The following is a 24,536-nucleotide window of genomic DNA, read 5'->3' as shown; positions in this document are numbered from 1 at the left end:
TAGATGGTTCATCCTTCTCTTAGAGTCCTTCTTTCTCACTGGAATATATCTTTGCTGAGAATTATGAAATATCTCCTTAAATGTTTGCCACTGCTCATCTACTGTCTTACCCTTTAATCTATTTTCCCAATTCACTTTCGCCAAATCTGCCTTCATATCTTTGTATTTGCCTTTATTTGAGTTCAGGACACTAGTTTGAGACCTAGCTTTCTCACCCTCAATCTGAATTTGAAATTCTACCATGCTATGATCACTCTTCCCAAGAAGATCCTTTACTATGAGATCATTAATTAATCCAGTCTCGTTACACATTACGAGATCTAAAATAATCTGCTCCCTGGTTGGTTCCACAACGTTTCGTTCTAAGAAACCATCCCAAATACACTCTATGAACTCTTCCTCAAGGTTACCTTTGCCAATTTGATTTGTCCAATCAATATGAAGATTAAAATCACCCATGATTATTGCCGTACCTTTCTTACAAGCCTCCATTATTTCTTGATTTATACCCTGTACTACAGTGTAGCTACTGATAGGGGGCCAATAGACGGCTCCCACCAGTGTCTTCTTTCCCTTATTATTTCTTATCTCCACCCAAACTGATTCTACATCTTGATTTTCTGAGCCAATATAATTTCTCACTTCTGCACTGATCTCATCCTTTATTAATAGAGTTACCCCACCTCCTTTTCTTTTCTATCTATCCTTTCAAAATGGCAAATATCCCATAATATTCAGTTCCAAGCCTTGGTCACCTTGCAACTACGCCTCTATAATGGCTATCAGATCATACTCATTTATTTCTATTTGTGCCGTCAACTATCTTGTTACGAATGCTGTGTGCATTCAGATAAAGAGCTTTTAATTTTGTATTTTTACCATTTTTCCCTACTCTGACCTCAAGTTCTGATGCACTCTTATGTTTATAGGCTCTGTCCCTTCCTGTCACACTCTGGTTATCATTATCCTAGGTGGTAGAAGTCGCTGGTTTGGGAGGTGCTGTTGAAGAAGCCTTGGCAAGTTGCTGCAGTGCATCTTGTAGATGGTACACACTGCAGCCACGGTGTGCTGGTGATGGAGGGAGTGAATGTTTAAGGTGGCGGATGAACATAAATTCTAAAATGTCACAGTAATTTCTTAATTTGGTATTATGTTAGCTACTTCCAACAATCTCATACATATGTTAGTATATCAAAGTATAGTTTGCAGAAATTAGAACTGAAACAGGCTCACTCATATGCTATGACAAAAAAAGTTTAAATGGGTGTGTGTACCTACATATTTCTGGCCGTGTGCCTGTGGAAGCTGAGACCATCTGATTGACGTCATATCAACAGTGGGCTGAACATTTACTCAAGGTTTCTTTGCTTTGTATAAATTGAAATATTATTGTATATCACATAGGATCAGGAAAAACATTCAATGACATGGACATGTGTTGTGCTCTGTGATGTCAGCTGTGGCTCAGTGGGTAGCACACTCACGGTCAGACGGTTGTGGATTCACGTCCCACTCCGGGGACTTGAGCATGAAAAATCTAGGCTTTGCACTGTTGGAGGTGCTGTCTTTCAGATGAGATGTTAAACCGAGGTCCCGTGTGATCTCTCAAATGGATAGAAAAAGATCCCATGCCACTATTTCGAAGAAGAGCAGGGGAGTTATCCATGGTGACCTGGCCAATATTTCTCCCTCGATCAACATAACAAAAAAACAGATTATCTGGTCATTATCACGTTGCTGTTTGTGGGAGCTTACTTGTGCACAAATTGGCTGCCGCGTTTCCCACATTACAACACTACACTTGAAACTTAATTAGATGCAAAGCGCTTTGGGACGTCCTGTGGTCGTGAAAGGCGTTATATAAATCCAAGTCTTCTTTCTTTCAGAGCAATCTCTCTGCATCATCATTAGTCATTATCTTGAAAGATATTCCAATGGAGCCGATGTAAAGCTTAGAATTTTCTCATTACAAAAATACAGAGGAATCTTTCTGGGCAAGGTACAAATTGTACACTGTTGTTCTTTTCTTTTAAAAGAAACCCAGAATGAATGGTAATTTAGTGGTACACCTTTTGTCAAACTGCTGCAGATTGGAAAGGTAGGCCATTGCGTGGTGCCTGTAATTTCCTGCTTGGCAAGTTCTTGATATCAAGCAGGTCATCAGAGGGTGGTGACAAGTGGAGGCCAGGGAGGTTATATGGAATATGAAAAAATAAGTGAAGCAGACATTGTGGGAGGTGGTTGTGAATACAAAATATAGGTTTAACAGTGACATTTGGCTAGATATGACTGGCACCGGGAGGGCAGGGGTAATCCTGGTGTGATATTTGGATGACACTGTGAAAGATGGTACAGTTAAGACCTTGGAGCAGGTCACCCTGAACAGCCAGGAAATGCATTGTCCAACTTGTACCAATCTTTTGAAGATCAAAAAAAGGGTTTTTTACCTTTGAGTCATAACAAATGGAGAAGGTGAAATAAATATATGGAAGTAAATGGGATTAACAAGAGTCTAAGAAAGAAACTGAAATAGCTGGGAGAAGATTTAAAAAAAAATGTATGTTCCTGTAGAGGTACAAGAACTTTAATTCCATTCCAGGGAAACTGGTTTAAGAGCTTAGGATCCTGAATGAATCCCATATAATTGTACTAATTACATAGGGCTCAATTTTCCCCATTACCATTTTTTGGCGTATTGCCAGAGTTACGCCTGTTTTTCTTGGCCCCAACTAAAAACAAGTGTCCCTGTTCTATTTTTTGAAATTGGTGCTGTGCAGCCTGGTCCTTTAGCTTCGGGGGCGGGGGGGGGGGGGGGGGGGGGGAGGGGGTGGAGCCTAATGTCTGTGTCGAAAAAAAACGAAACCCCGCCTTCTGCGCATGCATGGAAAAAAAAGGACGTTTTTGACATGATTGCTATGGGCGCGCATGCCCAGTACAGCTCCCGGTCTGCATTCGGCCATTTTTAAAGTGTGTGAGAACTTTAATTCTCATTGCATCTTGTATTGCAGCTCCGATTTTTCCAATGTGGCTCAAGGACCAAGAATTTCTTACGGGATGAAGTGGAGGCACTAGTTACTGTAATTGAGATCAGATGGCACGAACTGGACACCAGCAGAGGTCAAATAAAAGTTTCACCAAAAGAACTGAAGAAACGCTAGAACCAACTTGCAGAAGATTACTGTGCAATGGTGACCACCCGAGGTCTGGAGGCCAGTGCAAAAAGAAGTGGCAAGACCTTAGTGTAAGTAATATTTTCATTTATTCAATGGAATTACAATTGTAAATGTGACCAGCTGTATATATCCCACCCAGCAGAAAGATACCCTCGCTAAAAAGTTATGTTTTCATCTTTGCAGAGGAAGGTTGTTATGTATGTATAAAGAGTCTGACTAGATACTGTGAGCTCAAAGTAAAGTGTAACCTTAGTCTCTTATTTGCAGGTCTCCAGAGTGCCTCTCCAGCTTGTGAGGCCTCCTTAAGTACCTCTGCTCCCAAGGGATTGTGGGATCCCTTGGGACTCCAGAGGATGAGCCCTCTGGTGGCTGTACAAGGTATATACAAGGTTACATATATAACAACACCCCACCCCCCACAAAGTCAAAAAAGTCAACGGTGTAACTATTTACAAGGTGAGTCGATCTGTGGAATTTCTTTCCCTCGTTGATCGTCTCGGTGCAAATGCTGGTCTTGGTGAATCGTTTGTTGGGCCCTCGCTGGGCTGTTGTGCTGCTGGCCTTGATGAGCTGCCTGGTGTGGTGAGTCCTGCTGGGCTGCTGTGAGTGATGGGTTCTGCTTCGTGGCCAACTGCGGTGTCGGTTGCCACTGGTGTATATGTTGGGGGGTGAAAGAATGTAGGGTCCAAAGTGGGTTTCTCAGGATGGTCTGTGAATCTGAGTTTGATTTGGTCCAAGTGTTTCCAGTGAATGAGTCCATTTGAAAGTTTGACCTGAAACACCCTGCTCCCCTCTTTGGCCACAATGGTGCCGGGAAGCCACTTGGGACCTTGTCCATAATTCAATACAAATACAGGATCATTGATTTCAATTTCGCGTGACACATTTGCGCTATCACGGTACGCACTTTGTTGAAGCCACCTGCTCTCTACCTGTTCATGTAGATCAGGTTGAATTAATGAGAACCTTGTCTTAAGTGCCCTTTTCATGAGCAGTTCAGCATGTGGAATCCCAGTGAGTGAGTGGGGTCTCGTGCGGTAGCTGAGCAGGACTCGGGGTAAACGAGTCTGCAGTGAGCCTTCAGTTACCCTCTTCAAACCCTGCTTGATGGTTTGCACTGCTCTCTCTGCCTAACCATTGGATGCTGGTTTGAACGGGTGGATGTAACATGTTTAATCCCGTTACGGGTCACGAACTCTTTGAACTTGGCACTGGTAAAAAATGGCCCGTTGTCGCTCACAAGGACATCAGGTAGTCCGTGCGTGGCAAATATGGCCCACAGGCGTTCAGTGGTGGCAGTGGATGTGTTTGCCGACATTATCTCACATTCAATCCATTTGGAGTATGCATCTACAACCACAAGGAACATTTTACCCAAAAACGGGCCTGCATAGTCGACATGGACCCTGGACCACGGTTTGGAGGGCCAAGACCATAAGCTTAGTGGCGCCTCCCTGGGTGCATTGCTTAACTGCAAGCATGTGTTATATCTGTGCATGCAGGACTCTAAGTCCACATCGATACCGGGCCACCACACGTGGGATCTGGTTATCGCTTTCATCATTACAATGCCTGGGTGGGTACTGTGGAGGTCACTGATGAAAGTGTCCCTGCCCTTCTTGGGGACCACTACCCGATTGCCCCACAGAAGGCAGTCTGCCTGTATGGATATTTCATCTTTGCGCCGCTGGTACGGCTTTATCTCTTCCTGCATTTCCACTGGGACACTGGGCTAGCTCCCGTGAAGCACACAATTTTTTACTCGGGACAGCAAGGGGTCCTGGCTCGTCCAGGTTCTAATGTGTCGGTCTGTGACGGGTGATTGCTCACTCTCAAATGCTTCCATAACTATGACTAAATCTGCGGACTGCGCCATTTCCACCCCCCGTGGTGGGCAATGGCAGCCTGCTGAGAGTATCGGCACAGTTTTCTGTGCCTGGCCTGTGGCGGATGGCGTAGTTGTAGGCGGACAATGTGAGCGCCCATCTCTGGATGCGGGCCGATGCATTCGTATTTATCCCCTTGCTCTGGGAAAACAGGGATATTAGTGGCTTACGGTCAGTTTCCAATTCAAATTTTAGCCCAAACAGATATTGATGCATTTTCTTTAGCCCAGAGACATGCTAACAATTCTTTTTCAATCATGCTGTACACTCTCTCAGCCTTAGACAGACTCCTGGATGCATAAGCGACCGTTTGCAATTTCCCAGATTCATTAGCTTGTTGCAATACACACCCGATGTCATATGACGACGCATCACATGCTAGTACCAAACGCTTACATGGATCATACAACACAAGTAATTTGTTTGAGCATAACAATTTTCTAGCTTTTACAAAGGCATTTTCTTGGTTTTTGCCCCAAACCCATTCGTCCCCTTTACGCAGTAAGGCGTGCAGTGGTTCTAACAGTGTGCTGAGACCCGGTAAGAAGTTACCAAAGTAGTTCAGGAGCCCTAGAAACGACTGCAGCTCCATCACGTTCTGTGGCTCGGTGCGTTCTTGATTGCCTTCACCTTCGAATCAGTGGGCCCATTTAATTCAACCTTCAACATTATCGGGGGACACTTTGTGGTAAATGTGTGCACTCCATATACCTCTGCCTCCTTGGTCTGAGGCTCTGGTTCGTCGTGGTCCGCCATGGATCTGTCCTTCTCTGCAACATGGTGGTTTGCAGCATTAACAGGGTCTGCAGCTCGCCTGCACATATGTTGGAGGTGTCCCATTGTTCCACAGCCCTTACAAACGTACCCTTTGAAGCGGCATGAATGGAAATGATGACCACCTCCGCAGCGCCAACAAGGTGTTAATGGCCTTGCATCCATCACCCTTGATGGTGGACTCTGAGATAACTGCGGACGTGCAGCTGCAGGCATGTGGGGCCTGCCCTGTGTGCTGCGATTTGAAAACAACATCACTTTGTTCACAGTACTTGTGGCAGCACTCGTGTGCTGAGAGATTTGCTTAGTATTGTCACTGGTGGCAATGAACGCCTGGGCTATCGCTATGGCCTTACTCAAGGTTGGGGTCTCTACAGTTAAAAGTTTGCGAAGTATCACTTCATGTCCAATGCCAAGTATGAAAAAGTCTCTGAGCATGTGCTCCAAATGTCCTTCAAATTCGCAATGTCCTGCAAGGCGTCTTAGCTCGGCTACATAACTCGCCACTTCCTGGCCTTCAGACTTTTTGTCGTTGTAGAACGGATACCTCGCCATCAGAACGCTTTCCTTCAGGTTCAGATGCTCCAGGAGCAGTGTCCACAAATCATCGTACGATTTCTCTGTGGGTTTCGCTGGAGCAAGCAGATTTTTCATGAGGCCACACGTTGGTGCCCCGCAGACGGTGAGGAGAATCGTCCTTCGTTTAGCAGCATTCACTTCTCCTTCCAGCTCATTGGCCACGAAGTATTAGCCGAGTTGCTCCACGAAGGTTTCCCAATCATCTCCTTCTGAGAATTTCTCCAGGATGCCCACTGTTTTCTGCATCGTTAGGTTCATCATCTGTATCTCGTCGCCAGTTGTTATGTATGTATAAAGAGTCTGACTGGATACTGTGAGCTCAAAGTAAAGTGTGACTGTAGTTTTTTATTTGCAGGTCTCCAGAGTGCCTCTCCAGCCTGTGAGGCCTCCTTAAGTACCTGTGATCTCAAGGGATTGTGGGATCCCTTGGGATTCCAAAGGATGAGCCCTCTGGTGGCTGTACAAGGTATATACAAGTTTACATATATATAACAAAGGTGGCACACAACAAACGGGAAAGCACTCGTACAGGAGGAGGTCCGGCAAATCTGCACCCACTGACACCCTTGGAAGAGAGGGTCGCTGCTTTGATGGGTCCTGCCTGGAGAAGAGCAACCACCACTGCACAAGCTGGGCCCACACTCGAGGGAGAGGGTAAGTGCTGCAAATTCCACAGTCTGGCTTTGCTAAATGTTAATTGCTGCGCGAGCTAGCTATGCTTCGGTTCATCCAGATGTCTCCGTCAGCTACGCTTCGGTTGATGTAATGTGCTATCATTCATTGTGGTCCTTCAAATCAGCCTGCTGCCTGCGCTGTGTGAGGCTACTCATGCCACCCACCCTGCCCCCTCCTTTGCTGCTAACCATTTGTCTGTTCTGTTATATTTTGCAGAACTTGAGACCAACCCTGACGATGCAGAAGAAGATTCAGGTGCGGACGAGCCTGAAGAGGAGAACATCTTCCAAACCCACCTTCCAGACCAAGAACATGGCGGGGGGCGGGGGGGAAGAGGTGATGGATGAAGCCCCCACTGTTGTACTCACTTTGGAGGAGATGCAGGTGCCGCCCATTGAGGTGCCAGCCCCTTTCCTGAGTGGTACGAATATTGATCGGACATTCCATGGTTTCCCACAGTCCGAGGCTGCGGGACCCAGTGGGATGCAGCGAGGCACACCCAGGGCCCCACCGTCCGAGGCAGCGGGTCCCAGTGGGATGCAGCAAGGCACACCCAGGGCCCCACCGTCTGATGCTGCGGGTCCCAGTGGCTTGCAGCGAGCCACACCCAGGGTGAGGAGGGGAAGGACAGCTCGATCGCGCTCTCCTGAGGTGCAGGATCTAACAGATGTGGTTCAGATGATGGCAATGAGTGTGGAGAGCATTGACCTTACTCGATCACTCCTGGATACCATCAGTGGAGTGCGTGATGAGGTATCGAGAATGTCGGGAGAAGTAACAACTCTCTTACAAGAAATGGGAACACTGTCCAGGAACACGAGGGGAGGGAATGTCTCAGGCAGCGGAAACAATGTCGGTGCATATGAGGAAGGGAATGTCGGAGTTAGCCGCTGCAATAAGGGAACACGCCCAGACCCCGCACCCATTGACAGAATCAATTGCCACTCCCACTCCAATCCCCAGACCAGCCTCTGAAGAGGCCCAAACCGGGCCCACCACATTACCGCCTGCCCGCTCCACCCCCAATCAAGAAGTGCGCATTACCCGAGATGTTCGAAAGAATAAGCTTGGTACCAACCTGAGAAACACTGTGCCACCACCTGCGGGCAGGGGTGGAGTCAACAAGACCAAGCGCAGCGGGCGGTCTTAGAATAAGGTGGAGGAGAGATGGGTGCAGTCTTTCTTTGCTGCTGTTGTTGTTGTTATTATTGTTATTGTTACTGTTGTAACTGTTCTCAAATTAAAAGTTTTTTGTAAGTTATGTAAATTTACACATTTAAATTTTTTTAAGTGATCTTAGAGTTTGGAAGTGATGTTAAAGTTTGTAAATAATCTTAACTGAAAACTTTAAAGTTTGATACAAGAATATTTGTATTAAAGTTAAGTGCAAACAAATGTTTGTTAAACTTTTGAATGAAATATATTTTACATTATAACTGAATCATTTCCATTATTTGTTCGATTATTAACACAACTTTTTGAAGTAAATGAAAATCATTTCCATTATTTGTTCCATTAAAACAACACAACATTATGGAACAGGTCCAAACAATAAACATGGTCCATTTGGAATAGTTGCCGCTGAGCCTTCAGGCAGCAAAGCATTCATGAATGAGCTGCTGATGCAACGATCGAGCAATCATTAAAGGGGCATGACGGCCCGCCCTCCTCCACCATTGTGCTCCGGATTCAAGTAGTTGCATGGCATCCTCGTCCTCCTCCTCGTCATCTGCATCTTCCTCCTCATCATCAGTCACTCTCACCTCAGGTGGGTCTTCTACTACCAGCTGCTGCTGCCTCATAAGTTATGCAGCATGCAGCACACAACAGTGAATTGACTGACAATCTCAGGGGAGTATTACAAGTAACCTCCGGAATGGTCCAGGCATCAGAAACGCTGTTTCAAGATGCCAATGGTCCTCTCTATTATGCTACGCGTTGCAATGTATAACATGTTGTATTCCTGGTCAGCTTCTGTCCGGGTTACGTGTAGGGGCGTCATAAGCCAGGTGGCGAGGCCGTACCCTTTATCTCCCAGGAGCCAGCTCTGCCCTTCTGGCTGCTGCTGAAACATGGCAGATATAATGCTCTTGTGTAGGATGAACGCATCATGGGTGCTCCCAGGATATCTTGCATCAACTGACATGGTGTGATCATCACACATGAGCTGTACATTAATAGAGTGGAAGCCTTTTCTGTTTCTGTACATCTCGGAATCCTCCAAAGGTGCTCGCAAGATGATGTGGCTACAATTAATGTAGCCCTGTACCTTTGGGAAGCCAGCAATCTTGGAAAAGTCCACAGCCCCGTCACGCATTGCCTGGGCGGTCATGGGGAACTTTATGTAGTCATTCCTCTGGGCATGTAGTGCAGCAGTCACCTGCTGAATGCAGATATGTGTTGCATGTTGTGAAATGGCGCACACACCCCCAGTTGTGGCCTGGAACGATCCAGATGCATAGAATGAAAGTGCAGCTGTAACCTTCACTTCAACTGACAAAACGGTCCTCCTGACGCTTCTAGGTTGCAGGTCTGCTTTTACTAACTCACAGAAAACAGTTACAACTTCTTTGCAGAAACGCAGCCTTCTGACACAGTCTGCATCACTCAGATGCAGGTACGAATGCCTGTCTCGATATACCCGACGTGGGTAAGGCCTCCTGCCCATCACCCCTTGCTCTGAGGTTCCTCATGCGATGACATTGAATCAATTGTCTCCTCCGTAGCACCATCATGCAGAAGGCTTGCACAAGTTATGGCATTGTCAGTATTGCCCCCATGATTAAATAGTGCAAGAAGCTCAAAACGGCAGGCAGGACGGACAAGGTTCTTTGTTCTCTCGCTCCCCAAGGTCGACGCCCTAGTATGGACCACACCCAGGTCTGAGCAGGCGCAATGATCGGGACCGCCCACCCCACCCCCGAGCTGCATTTTGATGCATAGTGTAAGGCTTCTCATGCCTTCCATTTGCCTTCCATACCCACCCCTCTCCATCCCTCATCCCTTCAGGCTTCATTTGATGCGTAGTGTAAGGCTTCTTATGCCTTCGGTCGCCTTCCACAGCCACTCACCCTCCCTCCGGACTTCTTTTCAAGCCAAGCCTGTGTCCAGACGAGGGACCGATTCTGCAGGCCGACGCTCCGACCCTTGAGCGCAGTTTGGAGATGTTCGGTGGTGGCATGTCCGTTTTTAAAACTTCCATTTCCTGCTTTTTAAGTTTTAAAAATTTAAGCTTGGTTATGTGTTCTTGACTCCCTCCTAAACTTCACATAAAAACAATGGCATCTTTCTGCGCCAATTTTTTTAATGCACTGGTCTTCCTTAAGTGCGCAGAAGGTTTTTTGGGAGTGGTCACATACGCCGTCCTAGGAGAAATTTAAATTGGCCAAACTTGCAGAATTGTGAAAAATTGGCGCAGGTTACACCCCTTATGACGCAAAAAAAAACTAATCTAAAAAAATCTTAACTGAGTTACGCTGGCACAAAAAGATTGGGGAAACTTGGATTTTTAAATTTAGGGTAAAAAAAGTGGCGCGTGCCAAAAAAACGGCGCAAATCACTCGGAAAATTGAGCCCATAGAATTATTTTTAACCCAACACCAAGATTATATTTTGGCGTGACTATCATATTAAGGTGGCGTTCTATGCTTAAAGAAGGCAACTGCAGATAAATACAGTTTCTAAATAAGAAATCTTAACACGTCACTGTTCACACGTCCCATCACATAGTGGTAGAAAGGACCCTTTGTTTATATCTGGCATTGGATAGAGATGGTTTCTGTTTTTCCCAGCCATACTTTGGCAAAGGTCCAGGTTGACAAAAGAAAGGTTCTGGTGGAAATAATTTTGTATAGATCACTCAACTCCAAACTGCACAAGTCCTCCCCACACAATTCAGTCTAAAAGTGGTATAGGTAAGACGACCTCTTACAATGCTTCTGACTGATGCAGCTGTTGGTTTCAAATTGTAGGTATTCAATACGGTATAACAATTTGCATTTTTATAGCACTGTTACCTTAGAAAACTTCTCGATACAAAAGAGAGCTGGAGTATTGTGTCCAATTCTGGGAACCACACTTTAGGAAGGATGTCAAGGCATTGGAGAGGGTACAGAGATTTATTTAGAATGTACAGCATAGAAACAGGCTATTCGGCCCAACCAGCCCATTTATGCTCCACTCGAGCCTGCTCTCATCCTTCCTCATCTATCTCTATTCCCTTCTCCCTCATATGCTTATCTCGCCTTCCCTTAAATGCATCTATACTATTAACCTCAACAATTCCCTGTGGTAGCAAGTTCCACATTCCCACCACTCTCTGGGTGACATTTCTTCTGAAATCCCTATGGTGACTATCTTATATTGATGGCCTGTAGTTATGCTCTTCCCTAAAAGTGAAAACACTCTTTGTGTCTACTCTATCAGAACCTTTCATCATTTTAAAGACCTTAATTAGGTTCCCCCTCAGCCTTCTCTTTTCAAGAGAAAAGAGACGCAGCCTATTTATCCTTTCCTGCTAGGTATATCCTCACATTTCTGGTATCATCCTTGTAAATCTTTTTTGCACCCTCTCCATTGCCTCTATATCCTTTTAATAATATGGCGACTAGAACTGTACACAATACTCCAAGTGTGGTCTAACGAAAGTTCGATACAAGTTTAGCATAACTTCTCTACTTTTTAATTCTATCCCTCTAGAAATAAATCCTACTGCTTGGTTTTCTTTTTTATGGCCTTATGGCTACATTTAGTGATTTGTGAATTTGTACTCCCAGATCTGCTCCTGTATCCCATTTAGATTCTTATTTTCCAATTTATGACCTCCTTATGTTTCTTACCAAAATGCAAAACCTCATACTTATGTGTTTAAATTCATTTGCCAATTATATGCCCATTCTGCAAGTTTATTAATCTTTTCTTGTAATTTGTTGCAGTCCTCCTCAATGCTGATTATTCCCTCAATTTAGTGTCATCGGCGAATTTAGAAATTGTGTTTTTGATTCCAAAGTCTAAATAAATTGTGAGCAGCAGTGGTCCCAGCACTATTCCTTGACCCCATTTTCCAACGTCTACCACTCTGAATAGCTACCCTTTACCCCATTTCTCTGCTTTCTGTCTTGCAGCCAGCTAGCTATCCATTCTGCTACTTGTCCCGATTCCTTATGCTGTGACCTTATTCATTAGTCGATTTGCTACGGGAGGTCGATGTGAGATGACATTAGTTATAATCTAAGAGCTAAGATCATGTAACAGGGTGGGCCGCGAGAAGGCTGTCATCATCCACCCCTTTGGTGGCTTGTCTTCAGCCGGTTTCCTTAAAGGGACCATGTCCACATTCATTTTGAGTTGTGCTGTCAGTGTTCTGCAGCTTGAGGTGCTGCAGACACTGACAAGCAATGCACAAAGGTGCACAGATGCACCCATAACTCCCTCCATGTGCTTATGGAGGGAGTCACAGCCGCAGGGAGGTTCCCTTCCCTTCCAATGGGCAGCAGAGACCTCCCCAGAACACCAGCACAGCCTGGCTGCACATTGTACTGGAGAGCACAAGCAGGGATGTCGTCTGGAGGACCTGGCTGCAGTAGCGATAACCTTTCAATGATCTAAGGAGGTCACAAAACGTTACTGCAAAGCCACACTCAACATCATCCTGGTGTGCCACTCATCACTTCCCCATCACTCTGCCTTCCCTACCTTACTCCTGCACATCCTTACTCAAACCAACTTACCTTGCACCTCCAGCCATCCCTCTCTCTATCTACCTTATCACATCCCCATCTCACTAGCCACTCCTCACACTCATCCTTGTCCAATCATACCAACCAACACACAAGGGTATGCACTTGGGTCTTTTAGCTAATGTTCATGTAAAGTTTCTGTTAATGTGTTTCAACATTTTGCCTTTTTGGACAGATGTGTGTGCACCTTTGGAAGTGGTTAGTGAGTTGCAATGAATGGTGAGACATAACGGTTCCCCCTGCAATGGTGATGAGTGTGGAAGGAATGGCTTGGGCATTGCAAGGATGCTTTATGGTGCTGGTGTGGGGTGGTGCTAACCTGGCACATCATGTGGCAGCCAGGGTGTACAGCATCAAGAGAAGTAAATTTGGCCATGGTAAGACCATCCCTGGCCTCCCGGGCAGCAATGTGGTCAGGTGCTGATGCCCTATGCACCATCAGGTGATCGCGGAGAAGGTTGGTGTCGTGGTTGGTGATGCTGGTGTTGAGGCTGATCGTGGTGGGATTCTGAGGACGAAGGTGAGATTTTTTCAAAGGCCTCGCTGCTGCTGGAATAGATGGCAGCTGAAGTTGAGATGACAGAAGCAATCGGTCAGTGGTGAGAGAGGTGTTACAAGAAGGTGACAATGCATAGAGAGTTTACTCCAAACACTTCCAACCTGTATAAAGCTGAAAAGTGTATTCCAAATCCTCAAGGCTTCAGCTGATAAAACTGGAAAGTGAACAGCTGTGAAATGGTAGCTTTTCTACCACCTTTGCAGCGGTCACCTATTCAGAGGAATGGAAAGTCAATGAAAACCCGACCTACTTACCTGACGTCATTCCCAAGCACCGTGAAACATGGTAATATGCTGTTTCAGTACCTTTTAACAAGCTCTTAACTATGTCAATTGGCTCCCGCCGCTTAGTGTCAAGTCTGTAAAGCGCAGACCTGGCATTTGGGAAACTGACATGGAGGTGGGAAAACAGCAGGCTGTCGACCCTCTGTCAATCTTATAATTTTGACAGCAGACCCACCCTCTTTGCATCGACAAAATTTCGGCCCTGGTTTCTAATCGCATGTTCCAATGTCATGTCTACCTGATCTGTCTCCCTGATAAATACTGAAGCAAAGTAATTATTTAATGTTTGCCATTTTACTATCACTGGCTGTGATTTTATTCTGTCCATCCTATCCCTTAGTGGTCCTATTTCTTGGACTTTACTTTTTAAAAACTTTTTGTGCCCATAGAATATTTCTGAATTTTGTTTCATGTTCCTTCACAATTTAATTTGATAATTCTACTTGTGATTTTGCATTTTCCTAATCTCTTTGTATTCACCCTTAGCATGCTCTCCCGGGCTGTCCATGTACTTAAGTGTATGCCTCTTTCCTTACCCTCAATTTCTCCCCTTAAACCTTTAATGATCCATGGTGTCTCATTAATGTTTGGGTTTGTTCTTGTTTTTTAGTGGAATATATTTTACCTGGACTCTGTTGAACAGTTTTAAATGGTTCTCATTGTTGTTCGTTTTATTTTACCAAGTTCTATGCTCAGTCCTTCAAAATCAGCTTTTCTCCAATCTATTACCCTGGTCTTTGTCATGCTCATGTCCTTCTCAATTATTATCTTAAAGCGTATTATATTACGGTGACTATTGCCTAGCTATTCCTCTACTTTTATTCTCTTATCTGTTCTGGTTCATTCTCTACTAGATCCAGTTCTTACATACTGGATTAGAAAGGAGTCCTGTACACATTCCCTTATCCCTCGACCTACCTCTTCTGGTCAATTCATTTTGGGGTAGTTGAAAGCCCCCATGATTATTTTTCTATGTTTTTTAATCATTTCCCGAATTTATTTGTGTATTTCTTCATCCACCTCCTTTCCACTATTAGGTCTGTAGATTACCCCTATTAATGAGATTGATCCTTTGTCTTTTATCTCTATCCACACGGATTCTATTTCACTGATAGCTGTCACTGATATAAAACCATAGGAAAAAGTACAGCTACTCTACCTTTCCTAAATAGGTTATACCATGCATTGTTTAATTCCCAGTCCTGATTTTTCTGTAGCCATGTCTCAGTAATCCCTACTATATCTGGTTCCTCACAACATATTATTGCCTCCACTTCCCGTTTTTATTATGGACTTCTGTGGACATTTTAGCTCATTTTTAATAGTACCTCTCACTTTATTTTTATACCAGATTCATAGAATGAGACAGCACATAAGGAGACCATTCCGACAATCGTACCTGTGCCAGCTCTTTAGACAAGCTATCCAATTAGCTCTACTTCCCCATAGTACTGAAAATGTTTCCCTTTCACATATTTATCTAATTTGAAGTTTGCTATTGAATGTGCTTCCAGCACCCTTTCAGACAGCGCATTCCAGATCATAATGTGCTGTGTAAATTTTCCCCCCCTCATATTGTTTTTTTTGTCAATTACCTTAAATCCGTGTCCTCTGCTTACCAACCCTTTTGTCACTGGAAACAGTTTATCGTTATTTACTTTATCAAAACCCTTCAGGATTTTGATCACCTCTAACAAATCTCTTAACTTTTTCTGCTTTAAGGAGGCTCCGCTTCTCCACATAAATGAAGTTGCTCATCCCTGGTACCATTCTATTAAATCTCCTCTGCACCTTTTTCTTGACACCCTTCCTAAAGTGTGGTGGCCAAAATTGGCAGCAATACTCCATCTGGGGCCTAAAGGTTTAGTGTAATTTCCTTGCTTTTGTACTCTGCCTCTTTATAAAACCAAGAATCCTGTAAGCTTTTTTTTTAAAAAAAAAGCCTTCGCAACTGGTCCTGCCACCTTCCACAAATTTTTGGACACCACATGTCTATGTTCTTGCACCACCTTTAAAATTGTACCATTTAGTTCAATGGTAGGCAAAATACAACTCCAACCCCCAAGTCATTCCAGCCCGGCGGGACAGAAATAGAATGCAATCCAGAGCTCGAGCCATTTAGGACAGAGATGAGGAGAAACTTCTTCATTCAGTTGTTAACCTCTGGAATTCTCTACCGCAGAGAGTTGTTGCCAGTTCATTAAGATATATTCAAGAGGGAGTTAGATATGGCCCCGATGGCTAAAGGGATCAAGGGGTATGGAGAGAAAGCAGGAAAGGGGTACTGAAGTGAATGATCAGCCATGATCTTATTGAATGGTGGTGCAGGCTCAAAGGGCCGAGTGGCCTACACCTGCATCTATTTTCGATGTTACACCTCAACTCTATCCACTTTCATTTCTCATGGGTTAGACCCAAACTGCAGCCAGGGAACATGCACTAATTCATTCAATTTATCAATTTGTAAAAGCGATTCTCCCTAATCCAACCTTAAAAGGATCTGTTCCGCGATTCTGGGCCCCAAATAGCAGACATCTGTATCCAGAATGCACTGCGTATTCAAATATGCACTATCCATTTTAGAGTCGAGCCATGGCTGGTCATCTCAATGACTTTCACCAAAGGGACTCAAAGTACGACAGCAGTGGAGTTCTCATCACCGACTTCAGACACGGGAGTGGATCCCGGAGCACAAGGACTCCGGGTAATGGCACGCAATTGCAATTCAGGCCTTGCAAAGCCTTGAGCTGCCGTACTCAACAACCTTAAGCGAGTGTCATGACTTCCGGATTTCACCCACTCCAATGATGTCACTTGCCTCACACACCGCTTTCTGAGAAATCAACCAGGTGTAAGGAGAGGGAGAATATGGTGCAGTTGTAAAGGGGGTGGGGTTGGAAGAACGTGCTCCGTTTTACCATCTGGATCACGTTCTCAACCCCCCTCCATTAGACCAGGATCCTGTTCTTCCCCCATCCTCACTACTCTCCGTGTTCTTTACACCTCCCCTCCCCCCCCCCCCCCCCAAGAGTTCCTGATCTCTCTCTGCCTCCTCCCAGTCTCTCTCTCACCTTCAGTTTCCTCTGTCAGAAGGCCGTGAAAATGTTTGTGTAAATAATCGTGTAGCGATGACCCCAAAGTCCTAGAAGCAGCTCCAAGCTCGAGCAGCAATGAGCTCCACGCAGTTCGGCCGCACTTCCAGCTTCCCCATATCATACTTCACATACGCGACCGGAACAAGCGCGCAGGCGCAAAAATGGGGCGGCACCCATGCGCAGGACACAAAAATGCTCATGTAGACAATCACTCCATTTCGTTATACGGAGGTTGGAGAAGCTGGGATAGCTCAAAGAGCTGATACAGGCATGATGAGCAAAATGGCATCCTCCTGTGCTGTAGGATTCTAACTCGAAAAGATAATTGCAGCAAAGCAATTATCCCTGCAATAATATTTATCCAACCTCTTTTGAAGGCTACTGCAGAATCTGAATCAGCGCATTCCAAATCGGAACTACTCGTTGCATAAAAATATTCTGTCGCTTCTGGTTCTTTTGCCAATCACCCAAATCACCTTAAATCTGCGCCCTCTCGTTACTGACCCTTCAGCCAATGGAAACAGTGTCTCTTTATTTACTCTAACCCCTTTATGATTGTAAACACCTCTATCTAATCTCTTAACTTTCTCTACTCTAAGGAGAACAACCTCAGCTTCTCCAGTCTATCCACATAATTGCAATCCCTCATCCGTGGAACCATTCTAGTAAATCTCTTCTGTACCCTCTCCAAAGTCTTCACATCCTTCCTAAAGTGTGATGCCCAAAATTGGACAAAATTCTCCAGTTGGAGCCGAACTAGTGTTTTTATATAGATTTATCATAACTTCCTGGTTTTGGTACTCTATGCTTCTATTTATAAAGCCCAGGATCCCATATGCTTTATTAACCTGTCCTGCCAGCTTCAAAGATTTCTGCACAAGCACCCCTTGGTCTCTCTTCGTGTACCTCCATTAAAAATGTACAATTTAACATGTATTGCCTCTCCTCATTCTTCCCATCAAAGTAAAGACATGATTTCTGTAAGAATGAGAATACATATGTGATTAGCTGTTTCCGCACAAAACTTTCCAAAATGCAAGCCAGTTGTGCACATTAATTGCAAAGTTAACAGGATCAAAATCACACAATGGAGCAGGCTTCATTACACTGAACAGATAATGTTTAAAATCAATTAAATTCTATTAAGAGTATTTATGTAACATACACGTTTGTAATGTGAATCATCCAAATCCTTGTGTTTGTCACTGATAAAAAGTTGTTGCAACTGCCCAACATACCATGCCAACATATGTACAAATACACAGGAAATCACACAAACCCAGGCAATTTAGACCATTTTGCTATTTATTCTCAATTTATGTACAACTGTGCTTTAAATCCTTGATGGGTACAGCATCTGGAAAAAAAAATATGTAAGAAACTTAATACAAATATATAAAATGAAGCATTTACAAACAGCTCAACGCTTCAATCAAATGAGTCACAACAAATTTAAACTGCTTACACGAAGAAACATACACTCGCCTAACTACTGCCATCCCTGGTCATTTTATTTAAATACACAATACAATAAAAACTAAGCAAATGCTGGATTTCCCTGTTTTGCACAATTGAGGAGACAGGTTGACTAGAAAAGACCAGCTCAACAAGTCAGAGTTCATTTATCAATGATTGCCTCAACTGCCCTCTACAATACAAGCAGAATGCAGTAGATACTGCTAGTTTGCCTCCAAAATATAATATTTACTAAACACACCTGGTTGTACTGAATACTATACCAAACTTAGTTGAAGCAGGAGTGGCTTTGTAGTATCCGGAGAGCACAATTAGGAAGCTCATCCAAATACTAATAATATATCTAGAACCTGAACACCAGTCAGCAACGGTGTCAGCCTCGACAAATATTATTCTACTGTATTATTTTCATAGTCCATCACTGGATACCCAAATGGACAGCTCAACATTGTGCAGAATGAGGCAACATACCCATTTCAATTATATGATGTGCTCCAAGTAAATCCAAATACTACAGACTACTGTAGCACTGTAATTGTTGTAACCTATGAGTCACTTTAATCAGAGGACTGTAAAACAGAATATATAACTTTAAGCCACTAACACTATCATGCATAGCAATCAACTACTGCTGAACGATTAAGCTACAGTAACTTAAACTCTGCTTGGTTAAAGCAGAATTCAGACGCCTGCATATGCTAAACAGACCCCATAAATGTGTAGGCTTCTAGACTACCATGAGGATTTGATCAGTACTAGGGGATCAAATATAAAATCAGCATCTGAAAAAAAAAGTCACTTCCTGCACTCACCACCCGAATCCTGTGCCCAATAGCCTTAGCGGGCAGGTTATTGCTGAACTTGGCGCGGACCATGCCACTGTTTCCATGAGCACGAGTCACCTTACCCCAAATGACACGAGTCTTGTTTGGTTTACCACCAGGAGTGACAGTGTTGCTGTAAAAGGAACAGTTAAAGAAAGTTACTTTTGACCAACACAAACTACAATGTCAACCATATTTATTAAATTGGAAACCAGTGGAGCAAGGAGCCATTATTGCAATAATGTAATTGGGAACTAAATCCCAACTAGAAATAATACAATAGAAGCCCAGAAAATTAAAGTGTTTAAACAAGAAAGTTTTGGAAGCAAGATTATAGAAAATCATGTTATTATAGAAAAATAAATCCAAAAGAAATGTTTATATATGTGCCCAAGTCTGTGTAAGCAATCTAGGATACTATGGCCCCAAGTTTCCACATGATTTGCTCCAGATTTTTTAGGAGCAACTGGTGGAGAACGGAGTATCTTAGAAATCGGAATTCTCCACATTTAAGTTTTCTGCAGTTCTAGTCAGGTAGAACAGTTTCACTTTTCAACAGAATTTTTTTTTCAAAAGGGGGCGTGTCCGGCCACTGACACCTGATTTGAAAGTTTCCACAGTGAAAACGTACTCCAAACTAACTTAGAATGGAGCAAGTGAAGATTTTTGTAGGCCTGAAAAAACCTTGTCTACACATTAAAAAATCAGGCGCAGGTTACAAATTAGGCATCGGGAACGAGGGGGAAGGGAAGTCATTACATTCTACAATAAATCCTTAGTTATACTTATACAAATATTATACAAATAATTCCAACCTGAATAAAAATTTATAAGGAAAGAAAAGATTAAATAAACCATGTTCCTACCTGTGTGAAAGTGCTTCAGGCAGGCCTTTCAGGCAGGGAGAAGGCTGCAGGAAGCCGTTCCCAACGGCGGGGGGGGGGGGGGGGAAAGAGAGGCAGTGAGGGCCCGACCGACGGCAGCGGGGGGAGGCAGGGAGGGCCCGACCGACGGCAGCGGGGGGGGAAGGCAGGGAGGGCCCGACCGACGGCAGCAGGGGGGAGGCAGCGAGAAGGCTGCAGGAAGCCTCACAAGTTGAGGCAGTGAAGGCCCGACCGACAGCAGGGGGAGAAAGCTGCAAGAAGCCTCAGTGCTGATCATGGAAGGGCAATGTGGTTTTATTAAAAAATTTTTAAAAATGGAACAGCTATAAAGAACTACAAAAATGGCCGAGTGCCAATGTTTCCTTCACACTGCGCGTGCGCGAACGCTCCAACGCGCAGGGTTGCCGGCACGGAAAAAACTCATTTAAATGGTACCCACCCCCTCCTACTTACAAAATCGGTGCGAGTGGTAGGCTCCGCCCCCTGGGCGCCGCGCCAAGCTGACATCGAGCTGCTGTTTTTTTCCAGGCGCCGTTTTCGGCGCGAAAAACGGGCGTCCAGCTCGGAGGGGCGCCTGTTTTGCCGCTTGTGGAAACTTGGGGCCTATATTTCTGCAGGGAGAACACCATTGCACCAAGCAGCTCACCTGTAATTTAAATGCGCCTATAGCCTCGTTTTGCTGTAAAAATTTATTCCATAATAAAATTTGAAGTCAAAACAAATATAACCCAAGCATCCAGACCACTCTGGCAACTATACTCTAACAGTGAGTTTTGCCATTGAGTAAAGATTTAGTGAGTTCAATAACAACTTCAATAGAGTTAGATGAAGTAGGGTGGAAGGTCGCGCGTGTGGAACAAATGTCCTGTTTTACCAAATGTCCTGTTTCTGTATTGTAAATTCTATGCAATTCAAAAGTAAAACACGACGTAGCTTTTAAAACCATTAAAAGGTTCCTTGCTTGCTCAACACGCTCCACCTTTCACCCTACTTCATCTAAATCTGTGGAATTCGCTGCCTCGGAGAGCTGGGACATTGAATAAATTTAAGACAGAAATAGAGAGTTTCTTAAACGATAAGGGGATAAGGGGTTATGGGGAGCGGAAGTGGAACTGAGTCCACGATCAGATCAGCCATGATCTTATTGAATGGCGGAGGAGGCTCAAGTTAGGCCTACTCCTTTTCCTATTTCTTATGTTCTTAATAACTGATGCTGTAATGAACAGATTCAAGATATGATCCACAGCAAGCTTAAGACATTTTCTAGAATACTTTTTAAATCATGATCAATGTTTAAAAATCCAGTGCAATGTGGGCAACAAATTATAGTCTTCTGTCAAATCAGGAAATATTACAAGGACAGACATGCTCATGCCACTGTAACGACAATTCACTGAAGCAACAGTTGCAGCAAATGTTGAGTAGGTACCAAAGATGTCAACAGTGAATCAAAACTACCCATCTCCCCAGAAATGATTGTGTAATGAGCATTACAGATTGGTCAAAGGAATACAGTGTACACAATTCAAAAATAGGCATTCTCACTTCTTTGCTTTGTAGACGTAGGCACATCTCTTGCCCAGGTAAAATTCTGTTTCATCACGGCAATAAACCCCCTCAATCTTCAGAAGAGCAGTATGCTCTCTTTGGTTTCGAAGGCCTCGTTTATAGCCAGTGAACACAGCTTTGCACCACAATCTGTGGGATTAAAATATACAGGTAACAACACCTCTGGTCTTTCAGAAATAATTAAGTTAAAATGCAAAATGTTTTTTCCAGTATCAATAATGACAAAAGATCATGTCAAAGCTTTACAGATCACCAAATTTCATAACATTAAGATTCCATTGAGCATGACTGCCCAAAATATTAATCTTTTCAGATGCCAGCCTGTGTATCTGCAATATTTTCTGTTTACTTCTATTGCAAAAACTCACCTTTTGAAAAACACAGGCCAGATTTGAAACTTTTACTATCTCCCAGTGACTTCTGGTTTATATTTGTTTCAATAATCTTACATTTAACCTGTCACGATAAACAGCAACAAGGTGATCATTGCATATTTTTTATATATGAAAACCCATGGTCAGCTTGACACAGTATCAAAAAGGAGCGTAAGAGCAGAAGTCAGGTATAACATTTTCGCCCAAAGAATTGTTGTGTAGTTTGCCAAAGATGCCACTGAAATATGAATTCAGCAATTAGATCTTTCTTGAGATGAGAATGAGAGCTGGAGTGAGAAGGTGGGTCGATATAAGAAAATTCGACAGGCCTGATGGGCTTTTTTCTGTCACTTTAAAAATGGTACCTGCTTAATGGACAATCCGCACCGTGACTGAGCAATGCAGGAAAAATGAAGACGTTTATCAGAAAACATGACGCGGGCCTTAATGTGCCTCGTACGCCTTCCCCCAACCTTCAGATACACCACAGGCAGTGAAAGCAGGAGATCCCCGCACAGTCCGGGAGGCTAGGGGATTTGAGTAAGCAGCCACAACCCCGAAGGAGTGTATAAGACGCGATCCGTCCATCTCTTACCTTCCAGGCATTGCGAGAACGCGCGGTGCAGCGGAATCTGGAAGAGAGCGAGAGAGATAGACGGTCAAACACCACAGAGCACAATCCGGCCAGAATCTCAAACATCCGCCGCCACATATCCTTCCCGATAACAAATAACCAAAGCACACACTCTCGTGCACTGGCTCAAGCTACTTTGAACCGCCATAACACAAAGAACAAACGCTAAAAAGCAATGAGAGGTCGACAGCATTCAGCACTCACATCCTGCCTGGGAATCCAAGATGGAGGAAGAGACCGCGACAAGGCAAGGCACGCTGGGAAATTGCCAGGCCAATGCCGGGCGCCCCGGCCCCCGGAGCTCAACACAACAAACGCCACAGGATTTATTTTTGAACGAATTTAATTTTACAACAGTTCAATTGAAGATTTTTAAAAAATGAAATCAAAATTTGGGCAATTTAATAGACTAAAGACCCAACTGGGAACCAATTTCTTCAAAGTAAAACAGCTAAAGAATCGAAAGTTATTTTAAAAGGACATTTATTTAACTCATCAAATGTATAAATATATTTGTTTGGTCATTGATGAACTTTGTGTATGCTACAGGGCAGCTGCATAGACAGCACAGCCTGCAGTAAGCCCCGAAGTGTTTCTATGACAACCTGTCAACAATGTATGGGAACAGAGCGCACAGGGATGCATTTTGTAAGGTCCACACGACCAATACTTCGGGATCAACCATAAATAATGGGACAGAAGGGTGAGTAGGTCGGTGTAAGTGCTATATGGAGGTATTTATGATGTCTCAATGGGTAAATGCACGGTCCAGTGTGGAACTCAGCCATGCACGTCTTCACGGTTTAATTCCTGGCCAGTGCTGGGATCTCAGCCATAGCAGCAATAAAAGCACTCCAGCCCCTGGGCGGAGGGAAATATCCGCCACTGTCTCTGCTGCTGATTCTAATCTAACGACTCCAGTTTGAAATTGTGTCTGTGTTAAGGACACACATCCAATTGGGAACCAATTTCTTCAAAGTAAAACAGCTAAAGAATCGAAAGCTCCAAAACAGGAGTCGGCCTTCAGACCCTCGAGCTTGTTTCTCCATTCAGTTAGATCATGGCTGATCTGCACCTCAAACTCAATTACCTGGCTTTAAGAACATAAGAAATAGGAACAGGAGTAGGCCATACGGCCCCTCGAGCCTGCTCCGCCATTCAATACAATCATGGCTGATCCAATCATAGAAACATAGAAAATAGGTGCAGGAGCAGGCCATTCAGCCCTTCTAGCCTGCACCGCCATTCAATGAGTTCATGGCTGAACATGAAACTTCAGTATCCCTTCCTGCTTTCTCGCCATACCCCTTGATCCCCCGAGTAGTAAGGACTTCATCTAACTCCCTTTTGAATATATTTAGTGAATTGGCCCCAACCACTTTCTGTGGCAGAGAATTCCACAGGTTCACCACTCTCTGGATGAAGAAGTCTCTCCTCATCTCGGTCCTAAATGGCTTACCCCTTATCCTTAGACTGTGACCCCTGGTTCTGGATTTCCCCAACATTGGGAACATTCTTCCTGCATCTAACCTGTCTAAACCTGTCAGGATTTTAAACGTTTCTATGAGGTCCCCTCTCATTCTTCTGAACTCCAGTGAATACAAGCCCAGTTGATCCAGTCTTTCTTGATAGGTCAGTCCCACCATCCCGGGAATCAGTCTGGTGAATCTTCGCTGCACTCCCTCAATAGCAAGAATGTCCTTCCTCAAGTTAGGAGACCAAAACTGTACACAATACTCCAGGTGTGGCCTCACCAAGGCCCTATACAACTGTAGTAACACCTCCCTGCCCCTGTACTCAAATCCCCTCGCTAAGAAGGCCAACATGCCATTTGCTTTCTTAACCGCCTGCTGTACCTGCCTGCCAACCTTCAATGACTGATGTACCATGACACCCAGGTCTCGTTGCACCTCCCCTTTTCCTAATCTGTCACCATTCAGATAATAGTCTGTCTCTCTGTTTTTACCACCAAAGTGGATAACCTCACATTTATCCACATTATACATCATCTG

At 44.2% G+C, this 24,536-nt stretch overlaps 2 protein-coding genes across 2 annotated transcripts in view; one reads left to right on the top strand and one right to left on the bottom strand.

Annotated features, from left to right (window-relative positions):
* Positions 1-18,050: 18,050 nt before the first annotated feature.
* rpl35a (ribosomal protein L35a) lies at positions 18,051-22,754 on the bottom strand. The gene is made up of 5 exons (XM_070883399.1): positions 22,729-22,754; positions 22,486-22,522; positions 21,493-21,645; positions 19,052-19,196; positions 18,051-18,120 (listed from the first exon to the last, which is right to left on the bottom strand). Exons 2-5 carry the CDS (start codon positions 22,494-22,496, stop codon positions 18,097-18,099), a joined length of 333 nt encoding a protein of 110 aa, XP_070739500.1. The 5' UTR covers positions 22,497-22,522; positions 22,729-22,754; the 3' UTR covers positions 18,051-18,096.
* A 51-nt stretch (positions 22,755-22,805) lies between these two features.
* iqcg (IQ motif containing G) overlaps positions 22,806-24,536 on the top strand; it is a 58,071-nt gene continuing 56,340 nt past the window's right edge. The window contains exons 1-2 of the mRNA XM_070883398.1: positions 22,806-22,966; positions 23,074-23,227. Of these exons, the coding sequence (XP_070739499.1) occupies positions 23,139-23,227 (89 nt within the window). The 5' untranslated portion in view covers positions 22,806-22,966; positions 23,074-23,138. The remainder of the gene's footprint in view (positions 22,967-23,073; positions 23,228-24,536) is intronic.

Source organism: Pristiophorus japonicus, chromosome 6 (assembly GCF_044704955.1).
Source record: "Pristiophorus japonicus isolate sPriJap1 chromosome 6, sPriJap1.hap1, whole genome shotgun sequence".
NCBI lineage: Eukaryota > Metazoa > Chordata > Chondrichthyes > Pristiophoridae > Pristiophorus > Pristiophorus japonicus.
This window is presented reverse-complemented; position numbering and strand designations above follow the sequence as displayed.